This window comes from Acyrthosiphon pisum, chromosome A2 (genome assembly GCF_005508785.2).
Source record: "Acyrthosiphon pisum isolate AL4f chromosome A2, pea_aphid_22Mar2018_4r6ur, whole genome shotgun sequence".
Taxonomy (NCBI): Eukaryota; Metazoa; Arthropoda; class Insecta; order Hemiptera; family Aphididae; genus Acyrthosiphon; species Acyrthosiphon pisum.
In genome coordinates, this window is record NC_042495.1 from 98,532,395 (window position 1) to 98,560,362 (window position 27,968).

At 30.5% G+C, this 27,968-nt stretch overlaps 1 protein-coding gene across 2 annotated transcripts; it reads left to right on the plus strand.

Annotated features, from left to right (window-relative positions):
• On the plus strand, window positions 1–27,784 carry LOC107884531. Of its 2 annotated transcripts, XM_029489144.1 has the most exons (4): window positions 1–754; window positions 9,024–9,129; window positions 9,192–9,270; window positions 26,577–27,784. In XM_029489144.1, the coding sequence occupies exons 2-4, from the start codon at window positions 9,105–9,107 to the stop codon at window positions 26,758–26,760; spliced, it is 288 nt and encodes a 95-aa protein (XP_029345004.1). In that variant the 5' UTR covers window positions 1–754; window positions 9,024–9,104; the 3' UTR covers window positions 26,761–27,784. The 2 variants fall into 2 exon arrangements, with proteins under 2 accessions (XP_029345004.1, XP_029345003.1); XM_029489143.1 differs by lacking the exon at window positions 26,577–27,784 and having other exon boundaries at window positions 7–754; window positions 9,192–12,484.
• Window positions 27,785–27,968: the final 184 nt, after the last annotated feature.

The following is a 27,968-nucleotide window of genomic DNA, read 5'->3' on the forward strand; positions in this document are numbered from 1 at the left end:
TCTGCATTTGAAAATCCAATTCTGAAGTCAAGTATCTTGCTCATAAATATTTCTTAAACCACTTTTAAAATACAATTTTACAATACCATATATCATCGTGTACCTAATGAAGATAATCTATAAAATATGCATTATATAATATATTAATATATTATACTGCAGGTATACTATTTCTCAAAAATCGTCCAATCAAAATATCGTTTTCAATCAGATTTCCTGTTGCCCCAAACCAAATTCGCGTTTCTTCAAATACGTATATAATATAATACCATATACGTATACTGCAGCAGTATACACTATTACACTAATAATATACTTTTCATTTTTTCCCAATTCAGCAATATCCTCCTCTCTCACATGCCTCTGCAGTGTATGCGTGTTGGGTCGGGTTTACTTATACATAATGTATATATAGGACCCGAGTTATACATGCGAGGTTATTGGTTGTGTGTTATATAGGAACGGAAAATGTAAAGGAGGAACCTTCGTTTCACTCGGATTGTCGATTTCCTATACACTATAATATATACACTCCTCCACCCTTGTGGTATATATGAGCGCACTCGTACATAATGGTGACTGTGCGTTTTCGCCCCCTCAGCGCCGGCACCGCCACCTACGCCCGGGTGGGCTGCCGTCGCGCACGCGTGACCCGTCGCCGCTGCTTCTACGGGGTCGGTGTGTGCCACGAGGCAACCGGCAGCAAGCGTCACATCAGCTCAAGGAACTCATCGTTCAACAACCTTCTGCTCGGGTAAGAATGACAAATACATTCATTACATTAATATATATTATTGTTATTGGCTTATTATATTACATATTGTTATTGAACACTTGTCCTAAATGATATATTTTTTATCCTGTACTTGTTCACATTGTATCTCATTCATATCTACCTAAGTTAAAGAATAAAGACATTATATATTATAATATGTAGGTTACCTATAAATACAACAATATTGTATATTATAATATGTTGGGGTAATTAATTAGCACAACGTTTTGGAGTAATAATTGGAAATAATTTATTCGTTCAAAATAAATAAAAGATTAAAAATTATAAGGTTTTTAGAGTCAGTATGTCAAAATTAAAAGTGATGGCCCCTTTGTTGATCGTACCTGTAACATAAAAAAACAGAATATAATTTTATTTATTGTGTGTTATATAAAAAACATAATAATATGTATATTGTATAAATTTGGTGTGTTATTATTATTATTTCCGTATCAATGATCCGTGAAAACTTCCCGTCATCACCAGACAGTATAATTTCTTCATTTTCTTTTCTTATACTTTTTTTCGTTTAACTCATTCGTGGAACGGATGCGCCGTTTTAAACAAAATAGGATATTAGTTTTTAAAATAAAAATTTGGTTCTGCTCCTCGCTAACGCATATTATGAATATATTATATATATATATATATATATATATATATAGTACTATCATTAATGAATTAAGTTAGATATAGTGGGGGAATATGGATTCATAATAATAATTTAATGAAATATTGACTGGTAAAATATGTATTTAATTATATATAACTAGGTTATTCCTTATGGAAAATATATAAATTATATATAGTTATAAATTATAATTTGATGTATTGAATTTAGGTATATGGATTTTATAGTTATTCAATGAATGTTATATATATATAAGTATTTAAAAATGTATAGTTGTGTATATAATATTGTAGTGACTACTTATCAGCAGGTATTATTTATTTATTATTTTTTAGTGTTAATAATGAATATATTACCAATTTATTTATATTTATTTATTTAATATATTTTCAATTTATGAATATAAAGTAAACACAACTCTTCTATTAAACACTTTTCGTCCCATTTTAATAATCATTAGGTATAGGTACTTGAATTTATATTTTCCAAACATAAAAATTATACATATTAGATATTTAGGTATATAATAATATTATATTATGGTATACCGCATATACCTATAATATATAGGTAACTATATTAGATCAATAAAATTTTAATTCACACATAAAACTTAGTTAATTTACACGATAAACTTATAGAAGGTATACACTGTGAAATCCATGTTGAAACCAACCGATAGTATAGAAATTCGTATATATTGATATTCTGAATTCTGGTAATCGCATATTATTATGTAATTACAAATTATTATATTTTAAGTTGGATCATACATTTATACACCTATATCATTATTTATCGTGTTTAGGAATCGTTTTGAATCTTTTGTTATTCTTCGGTCACTCGTGTGATATGTACAAATTTAAGTTAAACTTTACGTATGGGCTATATTATAATATTTCATGTTAATAAAATGTCATCAGGTTTTTTTTTCAAAAAAAAATATTCGTTTGTCAAAATCAGTTAACATAATATAAGTTACGTTTTCTGACATTCTATAAACTATATACCTAGTTACGTAGATAGTTGTATTGTCCCAGACATGTGTCCCATTTGAGTTCATGCGACTAATTCAGTCTCACTCGAATTACTCCGAACAATTTCTATAGCTATAAAATCTACGCCGATAAATATCATCTGCGTGACGTTTATTTTGGGTCTTAACATACGGGTCTCTACAAAACGTATAGGTATTGTAGAAATTCTAACCTAAGTCAGTAGTCTTCAGTCACCGAAAAAGACTCTTGTATAATAAATAATTGTAAGATGAGTTTAGGTATACTATAATAGTCCACTAGATACGACCACCATCTCGTATTAACTGCACTATGATTTATAGGTATATTAACTGCATATTAATACACTGCACAGTATACATATGCTTCGTCTTTAAAATGTACAAAACGCTTGTAATATTATTAACCGCGATGTCGCACAGTGCACACAATCAAGTGATGGTGCATCAAGTGCACAATAAGTCCACGACCATAACTCGATCCACTGATCCATAACGATCGCGTATGATATTATGGCACGAGTATGACATATTATATAGGTATAGGTAATATGATACCAGTATTATGTGATAAGAAAACGGAAGATCGCGTTTTAATTACGACAATAATATTATAATGGTGCAAGGACGGGAAAACAATTCCTAAGTAGGACGCGCGCGGGCACTAAGTCGTGCAGTGATCGGCGCGCAATGACGCCGGATGAACAGCTGTTGGTGCGCGGCGAAGGGACGCGCGCGAAAAAAGTTGCGTTGGCCACGACTAACTACTGTAATAATGATGTATATATACGCGCGCCGCCGCCGCCGCCGCTAATAACAATCATCTGTTGTTTGTGCGTTCCGGCGGCCACCGATCGATTATACGCGGCGGCGGCGGCGGCGGCTCGCGGCTGTGTAATATGCTAATGAGCGGCGTCGGCGGCGACACGGGCGGGGAGACGTCATTAATCGGTGGCTGTGCGTTCTCAGTGTCAAGGTTACTATAAAATAAACGCTCGCGCCGTACATTATTATACGTATATGTATACTCATCGGGCATCTCGCGCATTTTATACGTGTGCTGCTTGCAGTGTGTGCGTGTGTGCGCGTGCGTAAACATTATATTATTATTATTATATTATTGTTCCTCCGCGCGCGCACACGTACGCACGCACAAGCGCTTGCGGGGACGAGAGGGGGTAATTTTCGCGCCCAATGGACGAGGAGCGGCCGGCGACGGGGGCGTAGTTTCATTAACCACCCCACGCGAAGGACGCGCACTGCCGTCGTCGCCACCACCGCCGCCGACACCGCCACCGCCATATTATCATTACGCGTGACTTATAGTTTTTCTCTCTTTCCGTTTCCTCGAGAGTTTATTTTTTATTTTTAATGCGTTTCTTCTTCTTTATAATACGCACGATGCTTTGCCCCACCGACCCACTTACGATTCATCGCCGCCGTCGCCGTCATTAACGCGCGCCACCCCGCTACGGCTGCAGTCTTGAACGCGGCAATGAAAATCGCGTTTTCTTCTCAGTCGTTCCGAAATAGTGCGTCAATCGATGAGGTCTGCAGTGTGTAAAATAATGTATAAATACGTATACGCGTCACGTGCTTAAAGACTTAAAATTTATTTACAACTCATAACTACCTATATATAGGTTTATTAGCTTTTATTATTAATTATCTATGCATAAATCGCTGTGTTTATATTTCCGTAAGTACAAGAATGTTTCTGTTTGTGTAATTATTGCAATATCAAACGTAATATGGGTAAATTTTTTACTTTGTTTTCACTTATACTATATGTCATATAAAGTAACGCCTGATATACATATTCTATACTGTATACATATTTATTTATACGCGATGTTAAGTATCGCATACTATCAATAATATCATGGTTAATGTTTCAGAGGAAAAATCTTTAATAATGTCTAAGAAATAATAATTATATAACTACAATAATCAGGTGCGTAGTCTGGATTTTTTAGGGGGGTGTTTTAATTTTTTATTCATATATACCTTGTACAGATCACACACGTATTCACCACTGTAGTCGTCAATCTACATATTTTAATAATATCAAATATTAAATAAATCTCATGAATCCATATGACAATAAATATTTTGTAGAAATCTGAAGCATAATATGTTCTTGAAAGTAGTATAAATACTGTTGATAATTTAAATTAACAATAAATAATCAAACATTGTTTAATTTAATTGCTAATACATAAATAAAAAAAGATTTTTGATTGACATTTTTTCATCGAGTATCTAGTTATAGTTTACTTTATAGTTATTTATCGACTATCGTCCAATTTCTATTTTAAACGGCAGTACATATTTATATTATGCGCCTAATTTAAATCTTTTGACTTTATACAATCATTAGGGCCTATATATGTATAGTGTATAATATATCATGCATATTGCATATAGATATTAAGCAACTTCATTTAGTAATTCTAAATAACTATTCCTAGTCTACCTAATTCGTATTATTTAAACTGTAAATGCATCTTAAAATAAATTAATATATTATTGCTCATTTCAGTACATAATATATTAATATTTAAATATTAAAAAGTATAAAAACATTATAGATATTAGATAAACATTATACCTATGAAGTATGCCCATATACCATGATATTTATAATATTCGTTCAACCAATATAAACTAATATATCACCTATTTGCCTATTTATAATTAATAGATATTCGATTCATGGTATTGTGTATATACTGTATATACACAATAAATGTGTTGGTAAATTAATAGAATAAGTAATGTATTTATTTGTATAATTTATTGTAATCACTTACAATAAGTAAAACCTTATATTATATGAACTAGGAATATCCATCATATCATACAAATTGTAAGATGTAATATTATGTACAATGTATATAATATATATACAATATACTATATAATTTTAAAATATACGTAAAATATCATCTTTATTCTTCAATTGTTTATAACTAGATAAATGTGTTAATATTTATATTGGCATTTATAATAATATTAATATGTATACGTCTTCTTATATAACATATAGTTTTATCTGTACTATGTAGGTATATTTTATTGTTTTTCAAATATAAATTTGTTTAATAGTTTTTATAAATTAATTTGATTTTTGATGCAAAGTTAAATAGAAAAAAAATTTAGATACAATAAGGCCAATATGATTTTAGAAAAAATTTTAATATATTTAATATTTTCCATTGGTATAGTCATATTTAGAGAAAAAAAATTGTATTTATTTTTCTGTTTCGTAAATCCTATACCTGCAGAGTTTTTTTCTTTTTATATTTATTGAACGTCAGTCCGTGGGGACACGTTCGAAGAAGGGGTGGAAAAAGAAGCGTTTTGCCTGTCGGAAAATACTCTCAATATATATTCGTGCACATACGTCTAAAAAAAAAAGAAGGGAATATGTGGAAAAAGGGTCGAGGGAGACGTATATACTTTTTCCCTCATCGTCGTAACTCCCTACACCGTTCTAAGCAAGTTGGCAGAATAATCAATATGAAGAAAAACTGATATTATTTCCGGTACGTACGGGGGTGCGGTAGTCGCTCGCAAACATTTGGACTGTATAACATGACAGTCCACCCCCAGCATTCTATTTTTTATATTATTATTTTGGGGGTGAGCGGCCATTTTGTGTGAGGGACTCTCTTAGTACTTGCCTACGAACAACAGGAGTTTCTATCTATAATATTTTACAATTTAAAAAGACCCAATGATTTCGAAATAAGATTATCAAAGGATTTTGTCTTCTTTTCGGGTGACACGGACGTAAGTCCGGTAATTCCAAACACCAATAACTCGCAGATACACAGGAAATTACTTTTTCCCGTGTTCGTCAGTATAGTCCCCTCCGTTAATATAACGTCAAATTGGATACGAAATAACATACATTTATATATAAAACAGTACCTACCTATACCTATACCAAATAATCCCTAGCATCAAGATTGCAACATATATTGTTTTAACATCCTATTATACTGATGTTTGTGAGCATCGGAAATCACAATAAACAAAAATGTAAGCTTTATAGAATGATACAACAATGTAAATAATAACCGTCTTCAATATTATTAATTGTACATAGGCACATACATTTTCTATATAATTTATTCAAGTTTCTAACTCCAGAGGTCTTAAATTATTATAAATAAATAATGACAATTTAATTGTATTAACATTATGAATATTGTATATAATATACATAATATGTTTCCGTAGGTACCTTTTATATTGTACATATTATATAACTTTATAGAGTTCATACTTCGTAGCTCGTAACATTTGTATTTCGTATTCAAAGTTGGATGATTTATTTAAAACGTATTAAAATTGTATACCATTCTTATAGAATCTTGTCATTTTATTTTTTTCATATAAGTCATACTACTGATGTTGGTCTCTGAAAAATTCGATTTCAACAAAAACTTCACTATAAAAATATAGAAATTTTTTAATGAATATCAAATAAGTTTCATAAATATTTATTTTATTACACAAAAAACAAACTTGTTATGTGTGTATAGTAACTAATAAGTAATAATAAAATAATCACAAACGTATATAGGTATACCTAAATTATAAATACATATATAATATATTTTAGGTCTATATATACATAGGTATGCAAATAGTAGTATGAAATATCTAATAAATACTATTTCCGTTTAATTCAAACATATTTTTATAGTAAAATTATATTTTCTAAGTTATTTTGGTTAGTTATATTATGTATATTTTGACATATCTACATAGAATTTATTTACGAATTTATAATTAAATAATTATCATTATAACAGTAATTTAAATATTACAAATGCTATGTATTGAATAACTAAACATTCTATTAAATTAGTTGTAATAATTATTATTCTTATAGTTCCAGACCCTAGTCGAAATTATAAGAAATACACTTCTGAGAAATTAAATAAAACTCACAGAAAAAGTTTTCACATAGTATTTTCATAATATTACTCAATGTAAGTACAGAAACCAAAGCTTATTGATTTTATATATTACAAGTATACCTCATCATTGTATAATTAAAAAATGAATACCACCCATTCTTTAAATAATCAATTATATTTTATTTGATATTTTAATGGCATAAAATATATTTTAATTTTTAAGATAACGGTTGTTCAGAAATTTAAAATTATGACCAAAACTTTTGTTTTAACTTTTAGAATATATTGTTGTTTACTATACTCAATAAAATGAAAATATAATACATTGGTGTACAGATATTATTCTAAAAAACATTTATTCGTATCAACGACATCGTATTTCTTTAATCTTTGTATATTTTAACAATACTGCCTTTAAAATTTTATGTTAGACAATAAAGCTATTATTTATAGTTATAGACATAAAATATATGATGTAGAAAAAAAGTACTTAATATAATACTCAACGCGCGATTTATATAATTATTTTTTTGTCATAAGGTGCCTATGTTATAAATCAATTTTTGCATATGGTGTTTGAATATGGTTAATCACTTTTTAATTTAATAGGTGCTATTTGTACCTACATAATATAGTTAAAAATATTTTTGTTCGTTAAATAATACATGGAAACTTATAAGTTTTTCTTTAAGTTTTAAAACTATTACCATGTTTAAAATACCAAATAATGTTAGATATCATTTATAAATTATTTTACTTTTATGAGTACAACTGTGGATACAATTTATAATTTTTTTTATAGCGTACCTATAAGATTTGAGATTGATTTAAAATAATTGAAATAATTAGTATAAAACTTTAAGCAAATATAATTCCTATGGTATTAAAATTGTTTAAATTACTGTAATTGTTAATATATCGTGTATGCGGTTTATGAAATTATATTTTATATTTTAATGTCCAATTTGTATATCAGAAAGAAAGAACTAAAACATTATAACTTACTATAAGTACTAAGTTGTATTTGTTATTTTACTCATAGACCGATGTTTATAAAAATTATAATTATTAAAAATAATCTTATCGGTTAACATATTTAAATATGCAAGTCTTTCAACATTCAACTCGGCGAATGATATATTTATGGTTAAACAAGATTAAGGTAAAATAAAAATAAAAATAATACTTAGTTACATTTTGGTCAACAATAATGATGTGTTAAAACGTAGCTGCGTTTTTACATAAATATTTATTGGTTAGGTACCTACCTATATCATAAAATATCTATTCAATGGTAATAGATATACTTAACTGCATAAGCATATTATACATAAGCGGTAATTCATTTTTAATGCAATGTTATTGTGGAATATAATATATATTATTTATATTTACAAGTGTTTTAAGTTAAAAAATTAACATTGTTCTTAAAATACATTTAGTTCAACAAATAAATGTCTTAAAAATTATACATTGAATTATATTTAATAAGCTAGTTAACAGTTATTTAATAATGACTCACCAGAAAATATTGTATTCCAATTGAAATCCTCGTGATGCTATCATAAATATACCGTGGACTTATCTCACTAACAAAACTATTTATCTAACATAAGTATATAATCATATGAGTATTGACTAAGATGCATATAATGTCTATTATTTCAGGAAAAATAGATTGCTGATATGCGGAGTGATGTATGCATCGGCTGGTGACGATCGCGGCCAAATGATCCAGTCGTACTGCATATGTTATCTTCCAAAGACCCGACCGGTAATGTGGCAGTGCAGAGGAAAGGGTTATGAACTATTGTAATATTTTTAATGTATGTATAGGAGGAGAGAGGAAAAAAACGAGAAGTGAAAGGGTTACACACGTTGGTTCAGCTGTACCCCGGCACATCAACGCACTGAGGTAAGTGGGTAATATTTAAAAAAAAAACGGTTCGTTTTATAAATTAGCATTTTTCTACGTACATTGTCTACGTACCCGGAGCCTGTTCTTAAATTACCATTTTCACCCATACACCCGGCTCATTATAATCCCCGGATCCCTTTCATTACACACTCCACGCATCATACAACTGTACGAGCAATGCTTCAACGGAATTAGCTCGGTAGCAGACAAATCGAGTGTCACTTACCATAATATCCGCTGCAGTATCTGGCAAATCATTACGAAATATTCAAACAGCTTAGACAGACCCTATAAACAAATGTTGTTATATAACATATTATTATTATTTATTTTATTGGTATATAATAATAATGTAAGGCACTGTATATGATATGATTATTTAATATATTTTGTTCTTTTTATGCGTATATACTTATATATATATATTACATTATATATATATATTTATGTATAGTGTATAGCAACATAGCCATATTTAGGTAACAAGTTACTCTCTTCAGGCATTAAGGTAGAATTTCAATATAAAATAATATTTAATCGTAATATCATCGAAAAAACGTCGTCTTCAGTCTCGTATTGTTTATTAATAATTATTCAATCACATAACTATGTATTATACCATTATATTGTATTGATAGCACGTATATTTTTGTTGCGGGTAAACATGTCGTGCCTGGACGTGTACAGATGCTAAAGAGGTCCTGCTGAGAGGGTTATCATGGTTCAGTAGCGATTAAAAAATAACTAAAAGGAAAAAAACAAACCCCTGTCATTTCCATTGTGCCACCGCGAGCTTGACATCCGACGCATTCTATGACAGTAAAGACAAACCGCGCCCTTTCAAATAATTTCAAATGTTTTGCCAAGCACGATTATAAAGCTGTAGTTTAATATCATGCGTATATGATTAATGAACGATTGTTTCGGTTATTATACATATTTCTACGTTCTACCTTACATATGTCTGTGTCGACCCGAAAATATTAATGTTAGGTGATCATTTTCCTCAGAATTTGACCCTTTCCGATTGAGCCCGGTGGAGGTCTATTAATAATCCTATTTTTATAATTATAATATATCTCAGTCTATAAATCAAAAAATATATAAAATATATAATACTATAATAGACTGAAAGGACGTTAAAATGATCAATAGCTTTGTGTATTTAAACCTGAAAAAACCGATACCATTTTACATTTTAAGAAAGAAAAGCAATATTACAAACTGTATCCATACACACACATTATTGACATAACATATTTTGTGAAAAAATGGATTTTTTTTAAATTTAATACTATAGATAAATACTTTCGTGGATTCCCCGAAGTTATGGTGATTATATATTTTATAATACCTATGTAATAGTATTTGACAATATAGACGTTGCGCAATGTGAATGACATGAAAACAAAATTCGGAGGGTGTTGGCACAGTGTCGGTCGTATGCCGTCACTGTCGTCATTGTCGTCGTAAGAACAATATAACTTATTCTCGGGGCGTAGAGTAAAACATTGGCGGTATACGTTGCGTTGAAAGGCCTTGTACGGAATACGTTCATTTGCATGCAATTACGGTTTCCGGGGGAGGTATATATACATATACATTTATAAAGTTAAGGAGGTCACGAGGTTTCCGGAGGGAGTCGATAATTTAATTACAAGAATCGCAAACCACCTGCTGACGTAATTTTACGAGTCTTGTCGATTTTTGAAGTTTCTTTAATTTGCGGTGTTACGTATAATTGTGTATATTTTGTATAGTGTATATAAAAATTAAACGTATAATAATATAATAATATAATGTACACATACAGCTGGTTCGTCTTTTACAAGGGGATGTGGTTTGATTCTGTTTATATAGAAATAAAATATAATACAATCACTTATTAACTACCTATAATAATATATCTTGACGTACACACGCATATAATATAATAATATGTATAATGTATGATATACATTTTTATTTTTTTACGCATATAACGAATCGATAAAGCTGAAGGAGGTTGAACTTTGCTAAACCACCTAACCCCCCTCCATCCACCCCTTTCTCTGGCTTTGCTGTTCGTTTGGTAATACGCTCTCTTTGGACAGTCACATACATATATGTGCAGTCGACATTCGATTTGCTTGCCTGGGTTTTTTGCTTCGCCCTTTTTTTTCTTATCGAATTATCTCGGCGTCTTGGATTTGATTTTTGAATTTCACTGAAATTCCTTTTCCCCGTCGCCCACACTTTATCAGATATATATATAACATAATATATATGTATACATACGAACGCTCACGTATATATCCCGTTCCATTTGGAAGAAACGTATGACGTATGCGAAAAGTGTACACAACCACTCGAGTCAAATATAAAATGTATAATGTACACACGCTCGAGCGTCTTCCGAACACCCGCTCGCCGTGCTTCCGAGCACACGGTAGTAATACGGTTTGGAATACTCCCATATATAAATATATATTTTTATATGTATTTTTCTCTCTTTTTTTTTTATTTGTTCGAATCCCTGGCTGAAATCTTCTCCATACATCACCCTATTTGAATAGCGCACTTTTCTTTTGCGTGTGTGTAAATATGCATACATACATGTATCACGAATTTTCATATTATTATAATAAAAATACCATTGCCGTGTACTCTTCGAAAAAAAAATATAAAACACTTTTTCTTAGGTCCCCGACAACTATGCACCAATTGTATCAAATACACGAGAATATTTTGCCATTATTTTCTTCTTTTGTTAGTGCGGTGACCCACTACATCCCCCGCAATAATAACAATGGCCGACATTATTGGCTAATTTGTGCATACGTATCACTGCACTCAAACATTTTTCTATGTACGTGCGTAGAAAGGGGAGGTACAATAAAATCACTCTGATGTACGAACAACGTTCAAAATAGTTCCAAACACTCAGATATTATTATGTAATATTTTATTACAGTAAAGTTTTTACTTAGAGTTTATTGATTTCAAATGAATTCATTAAACTATTGACACATAAAATTACAAATAGGGTTAGATAAAATTGCTTACCTATTATTTCATAAAAGTGCTGTTATTAAAAATCATGGATCGTCATCAGATATTTACGAGTATTTAACTGTTTAAACCTTAATCTACAATACAATATCTTGAAAACAGATAAAATATAATTCTAACTACCTGTATAAGTATATAAAATTAAAAGTTCTACATTTTACAAATTGATTGATGATATAAGCATATAATATTCATAAGTCATAAGTAGTCAAATATAGTTAAAAAAAAATGTATATGTTGTTTTAATTACTTCTAACTTCTAAATAAGTACACGCATAAATCGAAGTTTAACACTCTATCGTAAAATATTAATTAATAATAGGTATGTTAGCATTTTTTTATTAATCACACAACATAGGCTATTTAATACGATTTAATATTCAACAGAATTTTGATTTTTTTTTAAATGTTGAATAAATTAACACATCTAGAAAAATTTACCTTTGGATATTCTGAGTAATAAGGTTATTGATAGAGTTAAATTTTAGGAAAATAAAAATCAACTTACATAGATCAAGAAACGACGTAATTTCGGTACACTACTGTTTTATTTTTCCTTTACTTACCCGTTCGAGTTTTCCCGTCACTAAAAGCCCTTTCGTTACACTTATGCCCCTGGGAAAACGCTATTTTTCTAAATCTCCCCTTCCTACATATCTGCCATTGCATGCTCTTCGTTGAGCAATGTTCACTAACCACTGGCAGCGACAGGTCGTCTTTTTTTCCTCTTCTGCTCTTCTCGTATCTTTCCCGTCTTCCTGCGTACCTTCAATCCATCGCTTTCCTTCCACGAAATCAATCAACTAAGGGTATACGTTCTAGTGGCATGGTGAGGAAATGGGTGGTGTGCACTTACCCCATTCGTATACAGGGACGCCCGCACACGCACACATATTACATATTGTCGGCCATTGCATGTATGTATACACCCTCCCGCGCTATTTTCCTCAAACGACCCTGGAACTGTTGCCTTGGTAACAGACACATAGTATTTCAACTCTCGTAAGTATTCATTTTCCTCAACACAAGTACACACATATGGATTTCTTCTGGTTATATGCGTGTATGCAACATTTTAATATTTTTCGACAAAAACCAAAAACACGACTAAAATCTGCATGTATTGCCTTATTCTAACTTCAAAAATTTGTCGGGCAGGTCAAGAGCAGACATTTGGGTCATGGCCAAGAGAAAAAATAATAAGGGTGAACGAAAACAGATGAGAGAAAGTTTTTAAATAAAAAAAGCGTGCATATACACACCCACACATAGTGCTTTATTATTCGCCCTCGTTTTTAATGGTTTCGGAAGAGACGAGGTGGAGTGGGTATGAGTGAGAGAAAGAAGGGGAAGCAAACAAAGTTAATTGAACTCCATATACCCGGATGTGCAAGGACGGATTGTGTGTGTAGGGGGGTATGTATTTCGTGAATGAGGGAGAATTTCGCGCGCAAGTCAAGTCATTAACATGCCTGCCGGGCCTACCCCTCTACTCGCCAGAGCGCAATCCGCGTTTACGTTAAATAAACTCATTCATCTTTTGCCCTGCTTCCCTTACCACCACAAACGCCACCTTCTCTCTTGCACTGCATTTTGTTTACAAGCGTGTGTAAAATCCTTCGGGTTAATGCCCCAACGTCGACCTCATTTTCCTCTTCAAACCATTATTTATGTTTTTCATAAACGCATGCTTTGGCAATCAGTTGAATATTAATTTAACCCAATTTTTTTTTTTTCGAGACGTCATTGTTTATGATATAATATAATTGTATTATTATCCCGTTTTTTCTAACAAATATCTACATTAAATTTATAACTACAGTTATTATTATTATTGTTTTAAATTAAATAGGTACATTATTTAATTTGCACTTCAATAGAAATTCAATAAAAATATAAGTTGAAAAAACTTCGTAGAAATTGCCACACATATCTAGATTTGAAGCCATTATAAATTTACCTACACACTGCATCAAAATAGTTTGCATAATAATTTGTAATTGAATTACTCTACGTGAATTGTGTGACGTATTTATACTAAACACCTGGGCAGAAATGGTTTTGAAATAAGTGTCAAATTCGTTAGTCACATACATATACTACAAACCAATTCATTCAATACTTTTAGGGTTGTTTCTTAACAGGGTAGTGGTTTAAATATTACTGAACGTACCTAACTGAAAAAAAATACATACTATATGTTTGGAATTTTCATTTCCTGTACCTAAGCAATTTAACAATCAAAATCGTTAGTAAGAATAAACATATCATTTTTGTTTGCAATATTTTAAAACATTTCAAAATATTCTATTATTTATTTTAATCTTTATGTATACTTTTAGGTAGCTATAATTGAAAAACTGACTTTTTGTGAATCACATAAAAGATTATACTTTTGATATAACTTTAATATTATCACGGAATCCAATTTCATCTCCATAAACCTATACTATAATGTATTTTTGATGATTGTAGGGTCTAAGTGAATAAAAAATATATCTATTAACTTATGCTTGTTTGTTACTTTTTTGCAAAATGACCTATCATGAACACTTGCTAAACAATCTTTCGAAATTCCATTTATATAATTTGAGCAAAACCAATGCACTTGGTTCAAATTATTTTTTTTTGTTTCCGACAAATTCGATTGAATATATACACGTGTCTACCTGTCATTGATGTCCTACTCGAACACTGTGTACACCCGGATGTATAAAAAAAATTACCCTTAGTCCCTACGATGACAATGACATCCACGATTCCCCTTTTATAACCCGGGACCGGTTTCCCGTCAATTGATTTTCAACCCGACACACCAATAAGTCCATCGATTTCACACGTACTCTACTGCTCTAGCATCCGAAATAAATCACGAATCCCACAACCCTCGATCTCTTTGACTGTAAGTGCGCATGAAAACCTCGGATGTTTACGTATATGCACTGTAGATTTTACTGGATGGCACTTTTTTAATCACTCGTTTTATTTGCGTCACGCATAGAATGTTTAGTTTCCGACAATATTTTACCACAAACTGAACGTAAACCAGACGACCAGTTTTTTCCAACCAGTTATTATACCTACCGATAAATTATAGTATTAAATATATATTCAAAATTGTAACTACGCCATAGTGAACAACTGGTCGTCTTAACACGTATTTGAAATCCTTAAGATACCTATTAATGCATATTTTATCTCATAATACTTTTGGAAAAAAAACACCACCATTACCTATTTTATCTTACTATTTACGGTCCAGTGTAATAGGTACACGATAGAAATAATTAAATATCTGTAAATATGTTGTCTGTTTAACTATGTTTTTTAACCTCATATTATAATATATATTTTACATGATACAAAATATAAATATGTTTTACTCAAATTATTGTAAATGTTTTTTTTACAGCGGGTAATATTATATAAATTATGAAACCAAAAGAATAAGTTGCGATGTAAAGTACTTACACATAATATTTCATGTGAACCCCAATTCAAGTTTACATTGAAATTGTCTGCATCGAGTTTAATTGAACATTTGCAACATTTGAACATGATATCCATTTTCATATACTTGGACGGGGTTCTCCGAGTAACGAAATCGTATACCGACTCGAAACTGTTCTATATTTTCGAATAACAAACACTTTTTTTTCTACAACGTTAGGTACTAACAAACACGCCGTAAATCGATTTTTGTATCCCTTTTGTGTACCTGCAAAGGGTTCTTTTTTGTCGGCCGGTGGGAACGCATTGCCTTATATGCAGATTGCAGATGCGTACTACCCTTCCGTAAACCCTTCCGAGAATACATAAATTATATTTCACGCATGGATTAAAAAATTCAAAAAAATAGTAATAACAATCGTGTAGAAGACGCAAAAATATTTCGCGAAATATAAATTATTGTCCATTAAAAAAAGGGTGCCTTTTTATACACAGCTAGTAAGCACATACGCTTTACGCTCCGCCTATCCTCTATGCCCGCATATTATAATGAACACCCTTTTCACTTATTTACATATAGGCTGCAATCAATTTTTTTCGCAGAGTATTAAATGCCATTTTAACGGATTAACGGTCGCTAAAACGAATAATTTTAGTTTTAATACCGACGATATGAATCAGCTATTAGAGTTAACCGTACTTGTAATTTAATATTTAGGATATTGTCTGCATGATTTACCGTTTTTACAGCATCATACTTCGCCACTGTTAATGGTAGCTGTGCAATTTGTATAAGTTTCTTTTCATTTAAATAATAATTTACAGTGAAATTATTTTATGATTTTATTTATTTTTATCAAACATTTTCTGGCAATGGTTCAGTCATTCGATACGGTAATTTCATTTTTATATTAAACATGTAATTGTTTTCTGTTCAACGCAATAATAATAAATATGACAAGCTTGTAATACCTATTATTCTACCAATCATATACATGTCACCAACAAGAATCGTTATGCGATAATGTTGCTACGTCGCATTAGTTTAAGCCACGGTATGTACTCGTATATAATATACGTAATATCGATGTAAAAAAATATAAAAGTATATTCTGCGTTATACGACCAATAAAAAACAACTATGTTGTATGAGAGAAAGGGGAAAATGTTCATCTCTACTTCCCTTCCATTGTATAACTGGAAATTCTATTTTCCTCTCAAAGGGATTTTCGTCCACCGAGATCAAACGGCATATCTTTTGTAAGATACACGAGAATATACGACCGACAAGAAAATGGAATTGAGCAGGGGGACGCGACAAGAAGAAAGAGGAAAAACCCTTTGCAACTTTCCCCACATATACATCCCTTCCACCGCATTTATTTAATATATACGCATTACGCCACACCGAGAAGTTTGTGTATTTTTCGAGTGTGTGTGCACTGTGCACATTGAATCAATACTTTCACACGTGAGAGGTAAAAGGGTTAGGTTGTAGCGCCAAACACACGGTGGGGCTAAAGGTGAGAATAATAATATCCGTGAGCTATACAATTACAGGTGCGTCGTGTGATGTGACTAGTACTGACTACAATCAGGTGCAATTAATTTCGACTCGTAGTTATTTAAGTGCAGTAATACAAACTACAACATAGAAATAAGATAAAATCGAAAAACATCATACAAAAATATTGTATAATACAGTATTATTGATGTATAGGTACTATAATACGATATAATTGTATAAACCATAGATCTACATTAATTGGTTCCAATGCTCCTCTAATCTGCAGTTAGAAAGCAATCCCATGTAGGATAAGAATATACAAATTATGTGAAGCAATTATATATAATATAATTATATAGGTATACATACCTAATTAAACTTTAATAATTTCTTTTGTTGCTAAAATATCCACAAATATATTTAAATATGGACAAAAATATTCACAGTTTATTTAATATTTATAATATTTATAATATATTAGAATAATAATAGTCACTAATATAGCTAGTTACACAAATTGTGTCACCGTCGATCGTTATAAAGTATAAACTTAATAAATACCTACACTATGAAAAAAATAATTTTACCGTTTTAACTCAAGATCATATTATATACAACTAATAAAATATTTAACACACAAAATACTATCTAAAAAAATTGTAGGAGAAACATTTATATACGGTAGTCAATAGTCATATTAAAATATTTCTTAATAAATTATATATAATGCTTTTTATTTCTTTAATGCTATATTTTTCTACAAAATAATTTCTTAGTTTGTGAATTATGTATGCTTTTCATTAACATACGTTAAATATTATAATTTTATAAATATTTCTAGGCTTAAAAAATAAAACTGTCATTATGTGATTCACCAATTGTGTGTATAATATTTTATCTCCGACACTTATTCAAAAATAATTTTGAGAAATCTTACTATTCATAATTTTGATGGCATATTTATTCTTCATTTATTTTTTCACATATAAAATATGCGATACTTATATACTTATATGATATATAATAAAATGTAATAAGTGCAATTTTTGTCATTTCCATTAATGTTTACAAAATGTACATAATATGGCCTTCAAAAATATCTAACCCAAATACGTTTACATTTTCGGACTAAATTTTACATAGGTATACTTACATACCTTAAGTTGTAAACGTATTGGTTTATAATCTTAGGTGTATAATTCTAGCTTTTATGATCTACTGAAGTTAGTTGTGTTTAGCAGCCTATAGAACTGTTTTATTTAGTATAATCGTGGTAAGCTTTATTTCTCTAAGTGTTAATTATTTTAAATGATTATTTATATTTAAGTTTACACTAAACACTAAACACTTTTTCCAAACAAATTTATTTTCTCTTCATCACTTTGATCTCTACTACCTAGTCGCTTAATTCACTCGTCATCGCTTCACATACACATATAAATCTTCAACGCCGTAACCAAATTTCAGTGATTGCTTCAGAAAATATCGACAACCCAGAGACCCGGCGGCGTAAGTTATATTATAATAATAATGGCGTCGCATTTTAACCATATACATATTAGATACATATAGATGTACATAGGTGTGTGCGTATTTATTTATTTATATATATATAATATATACGTACTTACATATAATATACAGGGTACAGGCGGTGTATGGCGTGTGTAAAGAACGTTTTTGCTTCGGAAACGCAATTTTGTGGTGCGGTAAAGCGGAAAAATAATAATATATACAATAAAAATAATACTTGGATGTAGAAGTGGTGGGTGGAGGGTAGAGAGATATAGGGAAAATATAGTGCGAGGAAAGAATGGAAAAGCCTAGACACGACGGCTCGTGTAGTTGTGTCACACGTGTTCATGACAGCTCACTTTCTACCCTGCGCCACGTCTTTCCACACCAGAGTTTTTTTATTTTGATGTACACACAGTTGCACGACACGGTACAATATTTTATGGAATTCTTGAACGATTTTGGACGAAGGGGTTGGTTGGGGTGCATATGTAATATATATATATATATACATATATTGTATAGTAATATTATTATACCAAGTCAGCCTTAATGCTCTCCTCCCGACCGTCACCCTTCGTCACCCATCATTCATTCTCTCCACCCATTCGTTTTCGTTCCTCAGAAAAACGAAAATACAGTGGAAATTCGTATACGTTTTATATTATATCCGACAAAGGTTAAAAGGGTTTTTTCAGCTTTTGCGAGAAACGTGAGTAGAAGTTAACGGGCGTGTTCTATCACTAGAATCCATTTTGTCGTTGAACGGTGTTGCGACAAAAATTCTCCAGCAAGATAAAATTTGTTCAGGTAGATTACTTCATTTGATATTAGATTTGTTTTTTATCTGATATTTTACAGCAAAAAAAAATAATTTTACAATGCTCGGTAGTGTTGTAATTAAAAACCTAATAAGTACTCTAAACAATAATCTATATTGCAGTCATTTGTAATTGTTTGTATTTGTTTAAAATTACTATATAGTATAGTTTAAGCATTAAATCGAATAGTTGACCAGCATAATTTTATAAAATCACATAATAAAAATAAAATTTTTATGTTTAACACAACTTTATATAGTTATACACTTATACCTATTACTATTAGAACATTAAGTAGGCACATATTATATTCAAAATTATATATACTATAATAATAATATATATTATAATTTATCAACTTACATTTACTCGGATATTATAAGTTATAATATTCTTCCCTAAATGGTAAGAAAAACATATTTCAAAATTAATATTTGAAAATTGAAAAATATTTTTATCTCTAGGTACCTATTAAATAAGATTTAATTTAATGTTTTTTCTTTTGCGATGTGTTCCCTTGCCACTGGCTAAAAAAATGTCTCTAAGATTTGTATTTATTGCGTTATAAAACCGCTACAACGTATAAAAAAACATATACATTCCATTTTAACTTTTGTCGTGTTATAAAATATTTCTTCATAATTGTAAAGATAATTTTAATTTATCACAATAAGTTAATGAGTATACACATCGGAAAATTGGCTGAAATAATTTCTAAAACTAGAAAATTGTTAACACATGTTATTGAATCATCAGCTTACTAACCTAAATTTATCAGTGTTTATACAGATAGATCGTGCTATATTAATTGTGGTAACTGTGGTATGTGACATTTGCGTGATGTATTTCACATAATAATATGTATTTTATTCAGAACAAATGTATATTCGATTCATTTTAGTACGACCAATTATATTATTATATTTCACCATTCGTACATGAACGTGTGTTTACGTTGCATTTCACTCTATATATATTTCTCAATTCTCTCTCTCTCTCTGCGCCTGTCTGTGCCTGTCTCTGTCTCTCTCTCTCTCTCTCTCTTTCTCTCTATCTCTGTGTATTATATGATATATATATGTGTGTGTGTGTGTGTGTGCATACATAATATATCTCTATATATCGTTTAATAAAATTCCGTATGTGCGACATGTTCTGAGCGCAAGTGCAAAATGAAAATAATATTCCGTCCACGGCCCCGTGTTCGACAGCAGTTACGCACCGCCACCCTATAGTCGTTTTTTTTTATTATTATTATATATACAACACGCGGCGGCACGAAAAAATAAAATCGTGTATAAGAAGAACGTCGGAAATAGTAGGGTTACGCCGGGAGTGGCGGAGGTGGTGCGCATAGAATAGGACGCGAGGAAGCGTACATATATAGTAGTGCGGCGGCAGTAGGAAAAACGCGTCCTTTTTATGTTATGCCGAGTACGGGACCGGAATAAAATGAAAAAGCGAACTTGCAATAATATAAAAAAAAACCCTGAGGTAACACACACACATACACACACACATACACATGTGGTTCGTCTTGCTCACGGCCGAGAGCGGTGAAGATGGCGAGAGGAAAGGGTATACAGCAGCAGTAGAGGAAAAAGATAGGTTATCGTGAGAGAGAAGCTTTTCGTCTTGCACACACTTGCACACGTGTCCTATATACACAACTACACGAGGGAATAGAGAGAGGCCGACAGAGTGATGGAGAACGGTAAGGGGATACAGTATAGAGAAGGAGAGAAATGTAACTTGCACGTAGGTGTATATAGATATATATATACATATACATATACATCGTATACTTATAATATATACGTACAGTGCTCGTGTCTATAAATAAAAGAAAAGGAGACGCGGTAGAGGAAGAGACGAAAAAAAATGAGGGAATTTGAGAACATATATGGAACTACAAACGCGCGCGCGCGCGCCCACCCGCCCGACCTGCAACTACTCTCCTCCGTCCACCCGTTTGCCACCAAACCCATGAAAAAAGGGGGTTTTTACGACCGTTCTCTTTTCTATATCTGCGAAAACATGCAGAAAATCTACCCTCTATCGCTTACCCACTTATGTGTCTCGCTCGTACGTCAATATAAAGAGGAAAATGTATATCCGCATACATATTATATACACACACTATTACACATATATGTATATTGTACATATATATTATGTATATATATATGTTTAGGCACACACACGCATATATTGGCGTCCTCTGAGTGCATATAATATATCCTCTGTGCACGCGCGTGGGTATCACATTTTTATGCTAAAAAATAGAAAGGAAAATATGAAACACACAAAAAATAATAATAATAATAATCATAACCCTTTTATGGAAAATATTATCAAATTGGCAATATAACTCTACTCGGCGGCAGCGTTTTAAATAAAAAATCACTGTTCTGTATACTTATATAAATAAAAAAGGCCGCTGCCTCTATATAAAAGACGTTATATATATATTATTATTTTACGTACATAATTTAGTTGCTAACTGCAGTTCAACAGTTATATCAAAATATATTTCATATAATATTATGTACAATATATTATGTATGCATATATATTAATATTATCGTCTCAATGGAAACGTTTTAGAAAATTTAAAAAAACCAACGTTTTTGTCTTTCTGCATCAAATAAGTTTTAAGACGTATTTATACAAATTGCTCTTTAAACGGCATTTCCAGGTTTTATTTTGATATACCTTCACGCTGTTAGTTTAAAAAAAACTTAGTTTCGTATTCTTGCATACTATATTCTTAACTTAAACTACTTTTTCAATTACAAATTTACAGTTACCTAAGTCATTTGCAACAAATTATACCCAACTATGAATTATATGATTTACTTGTCTATATAGATATCAAGAGTTTAAAACATTTTATACTATATTCAAGTATAATTTACACCACTAAAATTCTTTTTTTTCTCGACGTTTCTGCAACATTACATAAACGTTTTAAATTATATTTAATAAATTTATGTAATGTATGTATAATATACATTTTATACAACACCTATTTAATAAATGTGGCATATAATTTATTATAAGTAAATATGACTATCGTTGTTAAACGTGTTAAACAATCAATCAAAGATAATTTGGGAAAACGCGAAAACAGAATTCAAAGTACCGGAAATGTAGGGAACGGAATATTATATTTTAGTTCGTTTAAGGGGTGAATAACGCGTAATTCATTAGATTTCTCATTTTCTAACAAATTAACTTCTCCTTTGATCGCTGTGGTGACGGAAAGGTGTGTGCAGCAACTGCGGTAACGATAAGGACCGTAAAGACATTATTATAACCGCCGTTTAACGACGGTGCCTCTAAATAATAAACAACAAACGCAGGGGAATTAAACATTTGTCAAGAACGTGTGTTTTGCATATTATTATGTATTACCCCGTGTGTATATTATGTATATAAATATTCTATATTTTATGTATACGTATAATTTTTGTTTTATTTTCCGTCTACAAGGCCAATGGGTTAAATGGACCATGTTTTTTCGGTTAAAAAAAATAGCAATAATAACGACCTTGCAGAGAGTCAAAACCCCTCGAAAAATCTGCATTTCAGCGAGCATTGTATATTATACGCATGTATGTAATGTTTACGGTAATTCTATTATGTGATACTGGCCAAGCGTGATCATGGTTGCCAATTCGGTTTTGCGATTTTTAAATAATGTGAACGCCGCCACCTCTAACCCTTACACCACATAACGCAGCACTCGCTATACAGACCTGCAACACAATATTTTATATTTTCGTGTCAAAAAAAAACAACCCATCTGCGTTGATATGCATATATGACTCCTCTCGGCGCGCATAAGTTTACAGCTCCGATAAAAGTTTTTCAAAAGACGCCCTCGCGATAAGAATTCACAAGTTTTTGTGCTTTGAAATAGCGCCAAAAAAAAACAACTTGATTACGTTCGTGAAAATATCGTTTAATGGGTCAAGTTGACTAGGTTTCAACATTTGAGCGGTGTAATAAATCGTCCGGTTTCGCATCCACCTATATAGGTATTCCTTATAAAATAGATAAAATTATATTAAATTATTACGATGACAGGTTTTTTTTCAAATAGCTTTTGGAATCACTTAAACAATAATTAAACAAAGGAAAGTACCTAAAAAAAAACTACATATCTGTGTGTTCACAAAAACTAGATAGGTACAGTCCATAACTCATTTATACCTACAACATTATACTCAGTACCCTATACATATTTTAGAATTCTGTCTGCGGAAGATTGACGATCCAATAGTCTAGTTTTCTGTCCCGCAAATAGAATTCAAAAATATGTATAGTGTTAGGCTGTTTAGGGTACTGATTAGTATGGGTAATTTAGTTTTACAGTTAGTTATCCTGTTTTCGCGGACATATACGGTATATTAATAATACAGAAGTAGTTTTTTTTAAATTTCATACTCAGTTAAATATATATATATATGGATACATTTATCTAAGATTAAAACATTATCTAATTGCAGAAGAAATAATCTATAATGACGTGCAAGGGGCCAGGAATCATAAGTTCTTAACTCATTGAATGTTTCAGTTTTTAAATCTATTTGCATTACCTACTTTTATTATAAATAACGATTAACGGCAGAACTTAGATTACCAGTTTCTTCTGTGCTTACGTAGATACGATAATACCTCTATAATACTTATGTAACGATAAAGAACACGTAGGCACCGTTATCAAAAATCTTCGTAACACATTAAACTTTCATTTTACGCTTATGTATGCCATAAAATGTGATATTTCGTATAATACTTTCCGCTTTTTGAGCTAAATCAATAAAATAACGTTGTTATTTTTATAGCACTGTAGTAGTACATATTTTAACAATGTCTATAATGATATACATAACATTTAAATGATAAGCCGTGTTGATCAAATTCGATTGGAAAAGTATTTCATTTCTTCCAAAAATTCTTCTAAAAAATAATGTAATATGTTATTCGTCTTAAAAAAAATAATAATATTGTACTTTAATTTTTATCGCAACTATAATATTTATTTTGTATAACATTTCATTCTTGGAGGCCTATATAATAATATTAGGTACACAATATGTATATTATAATATGGTTCTTTAAAGCCGTTGTCGAGTGGGCCATTTTTCGTTTCGGAAGAAAGTAAATCTTCCCTACTAAATATAGAACGCGGTGGTTCACATGCAAATGCACATCCGGTTATTAATCGACGAGGTGAGGTTGGGGAAGACAATGCAGGTGTTTGATGACGAAGCCCAAACGGTCTCTCTAGAGAACCCTTTCTTGTTATTTACGCGCTGGGCAGATGGTAACGAGCATTATAGAAAATAAAGAAGATAATTACAATCTACTACCGCTGCTCGTTTAACATTTTTTTTTTATTTATTTACCTCTTTTGAAACCCCAAAGACCTTTTATTATCTATTTAAATTTTTTTCTGATATTTTTTTTTTCACTGAATAATAAATAATAATAAACAGATCCAGTATATATTATAATTTATAATCCGATGGGCGTATAACCAAAACAAAAAACTAGTCTATTACATACTCTTAGATTTTTTTTTTATTATTTACTATTTATTATTTATTATTATGTCTATACACGTAGATTACAAAAAGACAAAATAATAAATAGATATGCATAACATTTACTAAAAACGAGTTAATTTGTGATTAAAAATTAGTCACATTCCAAAAACAGTATTAAGTAGAGAATACGATACTAGATTTTGTTGAAAATGAATGTTTACTTACATATTTTCATAGTGTCCTGTTTTTGTTGTTCATTCCAATTGTCTAGAAAAATACTGACAATTTAGAGAATCGACAGCATTTATCTGTACGCTGGGCTCCTCAAACATGTTAAGCTGTCTCACTATTAGTGTTTATTTAAGATACAAAATGAGGAGATGACATCTTAAAACCAAATTAAAAAATACAACAATTAATTAATTAATGTCCATTCCTTATTCCCAATAATCTAAAACGGCATAAAGCTTTGTAGAACCGTCAAAATTTGTTTTCATCGTATTTTCTTGAGTAAAATTAAGCTAATTTATGATTGATATAATTATTAGGTAGGTATGTCATTAATTCCAAATAGGTAATTTTTCATATACATATTTTATTTGCCTACTATGATAGATAATATTATACACATTATTTAATATACATAATATGCGCATCATAATATAATAATTATTGCCATGGTAACCGTCAATGTTTTTTTAAGTCATATCGTACCACTAACGACTAGAGTTAAACATCATGACAATAATACATTTCAATATGCATTCATTTATCATCCGGTTTACATTTAATACATTTTTACACGCTTGTGCAAAAATTAATGTACGGTAAAATAAACGTTTCAATTTGGGAAACAATATATAATCACTTAATATCGTCATCGCTCAATGTAATTACGTTTTGCGTTTGGCACACACAACTCATACGAACAGGGCAAGAATATTTAGTATTTACACTAAACTTATAATTTATAAAACTATACGAAGGTTTCACGTTCATCTATTTATTATTATTGATAATATTTGTAGTGTAAAGAATATAACTTTATAGGTTTATTCAATTAATTTACTTACTGCATTCAAAATTTAAAATATACATTTTACAATGGATAAAACTGGATAACTGCTAGGTACATTATAATAATTATCAATGTAACACATACATTATTTTTAAATAATACATATGGCTATTCAGTACCTAGTACCTTCTCGTCTTACCAATATTATAAATAACCATAGACCATATAATAATATGTACAATGCCTATATTGTCTTAGATCTCCATATCATAATTCTAATTTTCCGCTCATAAATGTTCAGATAATTTTTTCCTTCCTGCATATTTTGTATTATAATTTATGTATTGAATTATCTGATTTTCATATTATATTTTAAATTTCAGATTAATAACATTTAAATTAAGAAACAAAGAGAAAAAACCATCTTGGCGTTTGAAGTTAGATATTGGTTTACATCAACATTTTTTGGTAAGCATAATCATCTATTTTATTTCATACGAAGTATACAAACTACAACTAACAATAGAAATCACAACATTTGTAATTCGTAAATCCTCATTATCATAAAATAGTATAGTGTATGTAAAGTTGATTAGGTGTAACTACTTAAACCACTGTAGTCGTTTTGTATCAAAACGCGTGCATTTAAATATACCAACCTACCAGCTAGTATTAAAGCTTATTTTGTCAGTATATCTTTAAATTGCAATTGTAAATTTTTACAATTAGAATGCATATAGTTATAATATAATACATCGCATCATGTTACGCATAATTAACGACATGACAATTAACATTAGGCTTTTGTTTGCTGGATAAAAGACCTATTAGTACTAATACATTTGTGTGATACATTGTTCGTGTGTATACAATGCGAGTTGTCAACACTCAACAATATGATACTATGATGTCGCATCATAACATTCATAACACTAAATATACAATAGTATACATACAGTTCACGATTCGATCATTTACACGACCACGATACGTTTATTATGTCTCCTACTCTCGGCCCCTATTCCCTAATCATATATATATATAATATATATATTTCACAATGATCTTTTCAGACTTTAGACGCGTCTTGGTCCGTATAATGTTAATGTAAAAGGTTAATATTTATAATGTTAATGTTATACACGTACTTATTCCTTGACATAAAATTACCCAGACCTAAACGAGTTCAATCGTCCAAATTTCAAAATAAATAAATTAAACTCATATTTAGTTTAAATCAATAGATCAGTAGAACCAAATAAACTTGAACTTTATTGTTGAAGTTAATTTTGCTTCCCTAAAAAAATGTTTTATTTAGGGCTTGAAACCGTTTTCAAAACCGATTTCAGAAACCATTATAAACCGTTTTAAAACCGAAACCGGAAAAAATTGGAAACCATTATTTTTCTTTTAATTGACGTGTTTTAAAATACGTAAATTCCATTAATACGCATAATTAATACTCATAATACAATTGAGATCATGATTAAATTGTTGATAACCATATTTAATTATTCGCAAAATTATTAGTTGCTTTATTAATAGTAATGATATAAATTATAGTTACTAGCAAATACTATATATAATATATGACAATACGGAACAAACAATGATAATTGTATAGACGACACAGCCCTCTGAAAATACTTTAGAAACCGGTAAACAAAATCGAAACCGAAACCGAAATTATTTCAATCGGTTTCAAGTCCTGGTTTTATTTAACTATTCATTATAATAATGATAGTAAATTAGTTAAAATTTTAACAGAGTTCAGA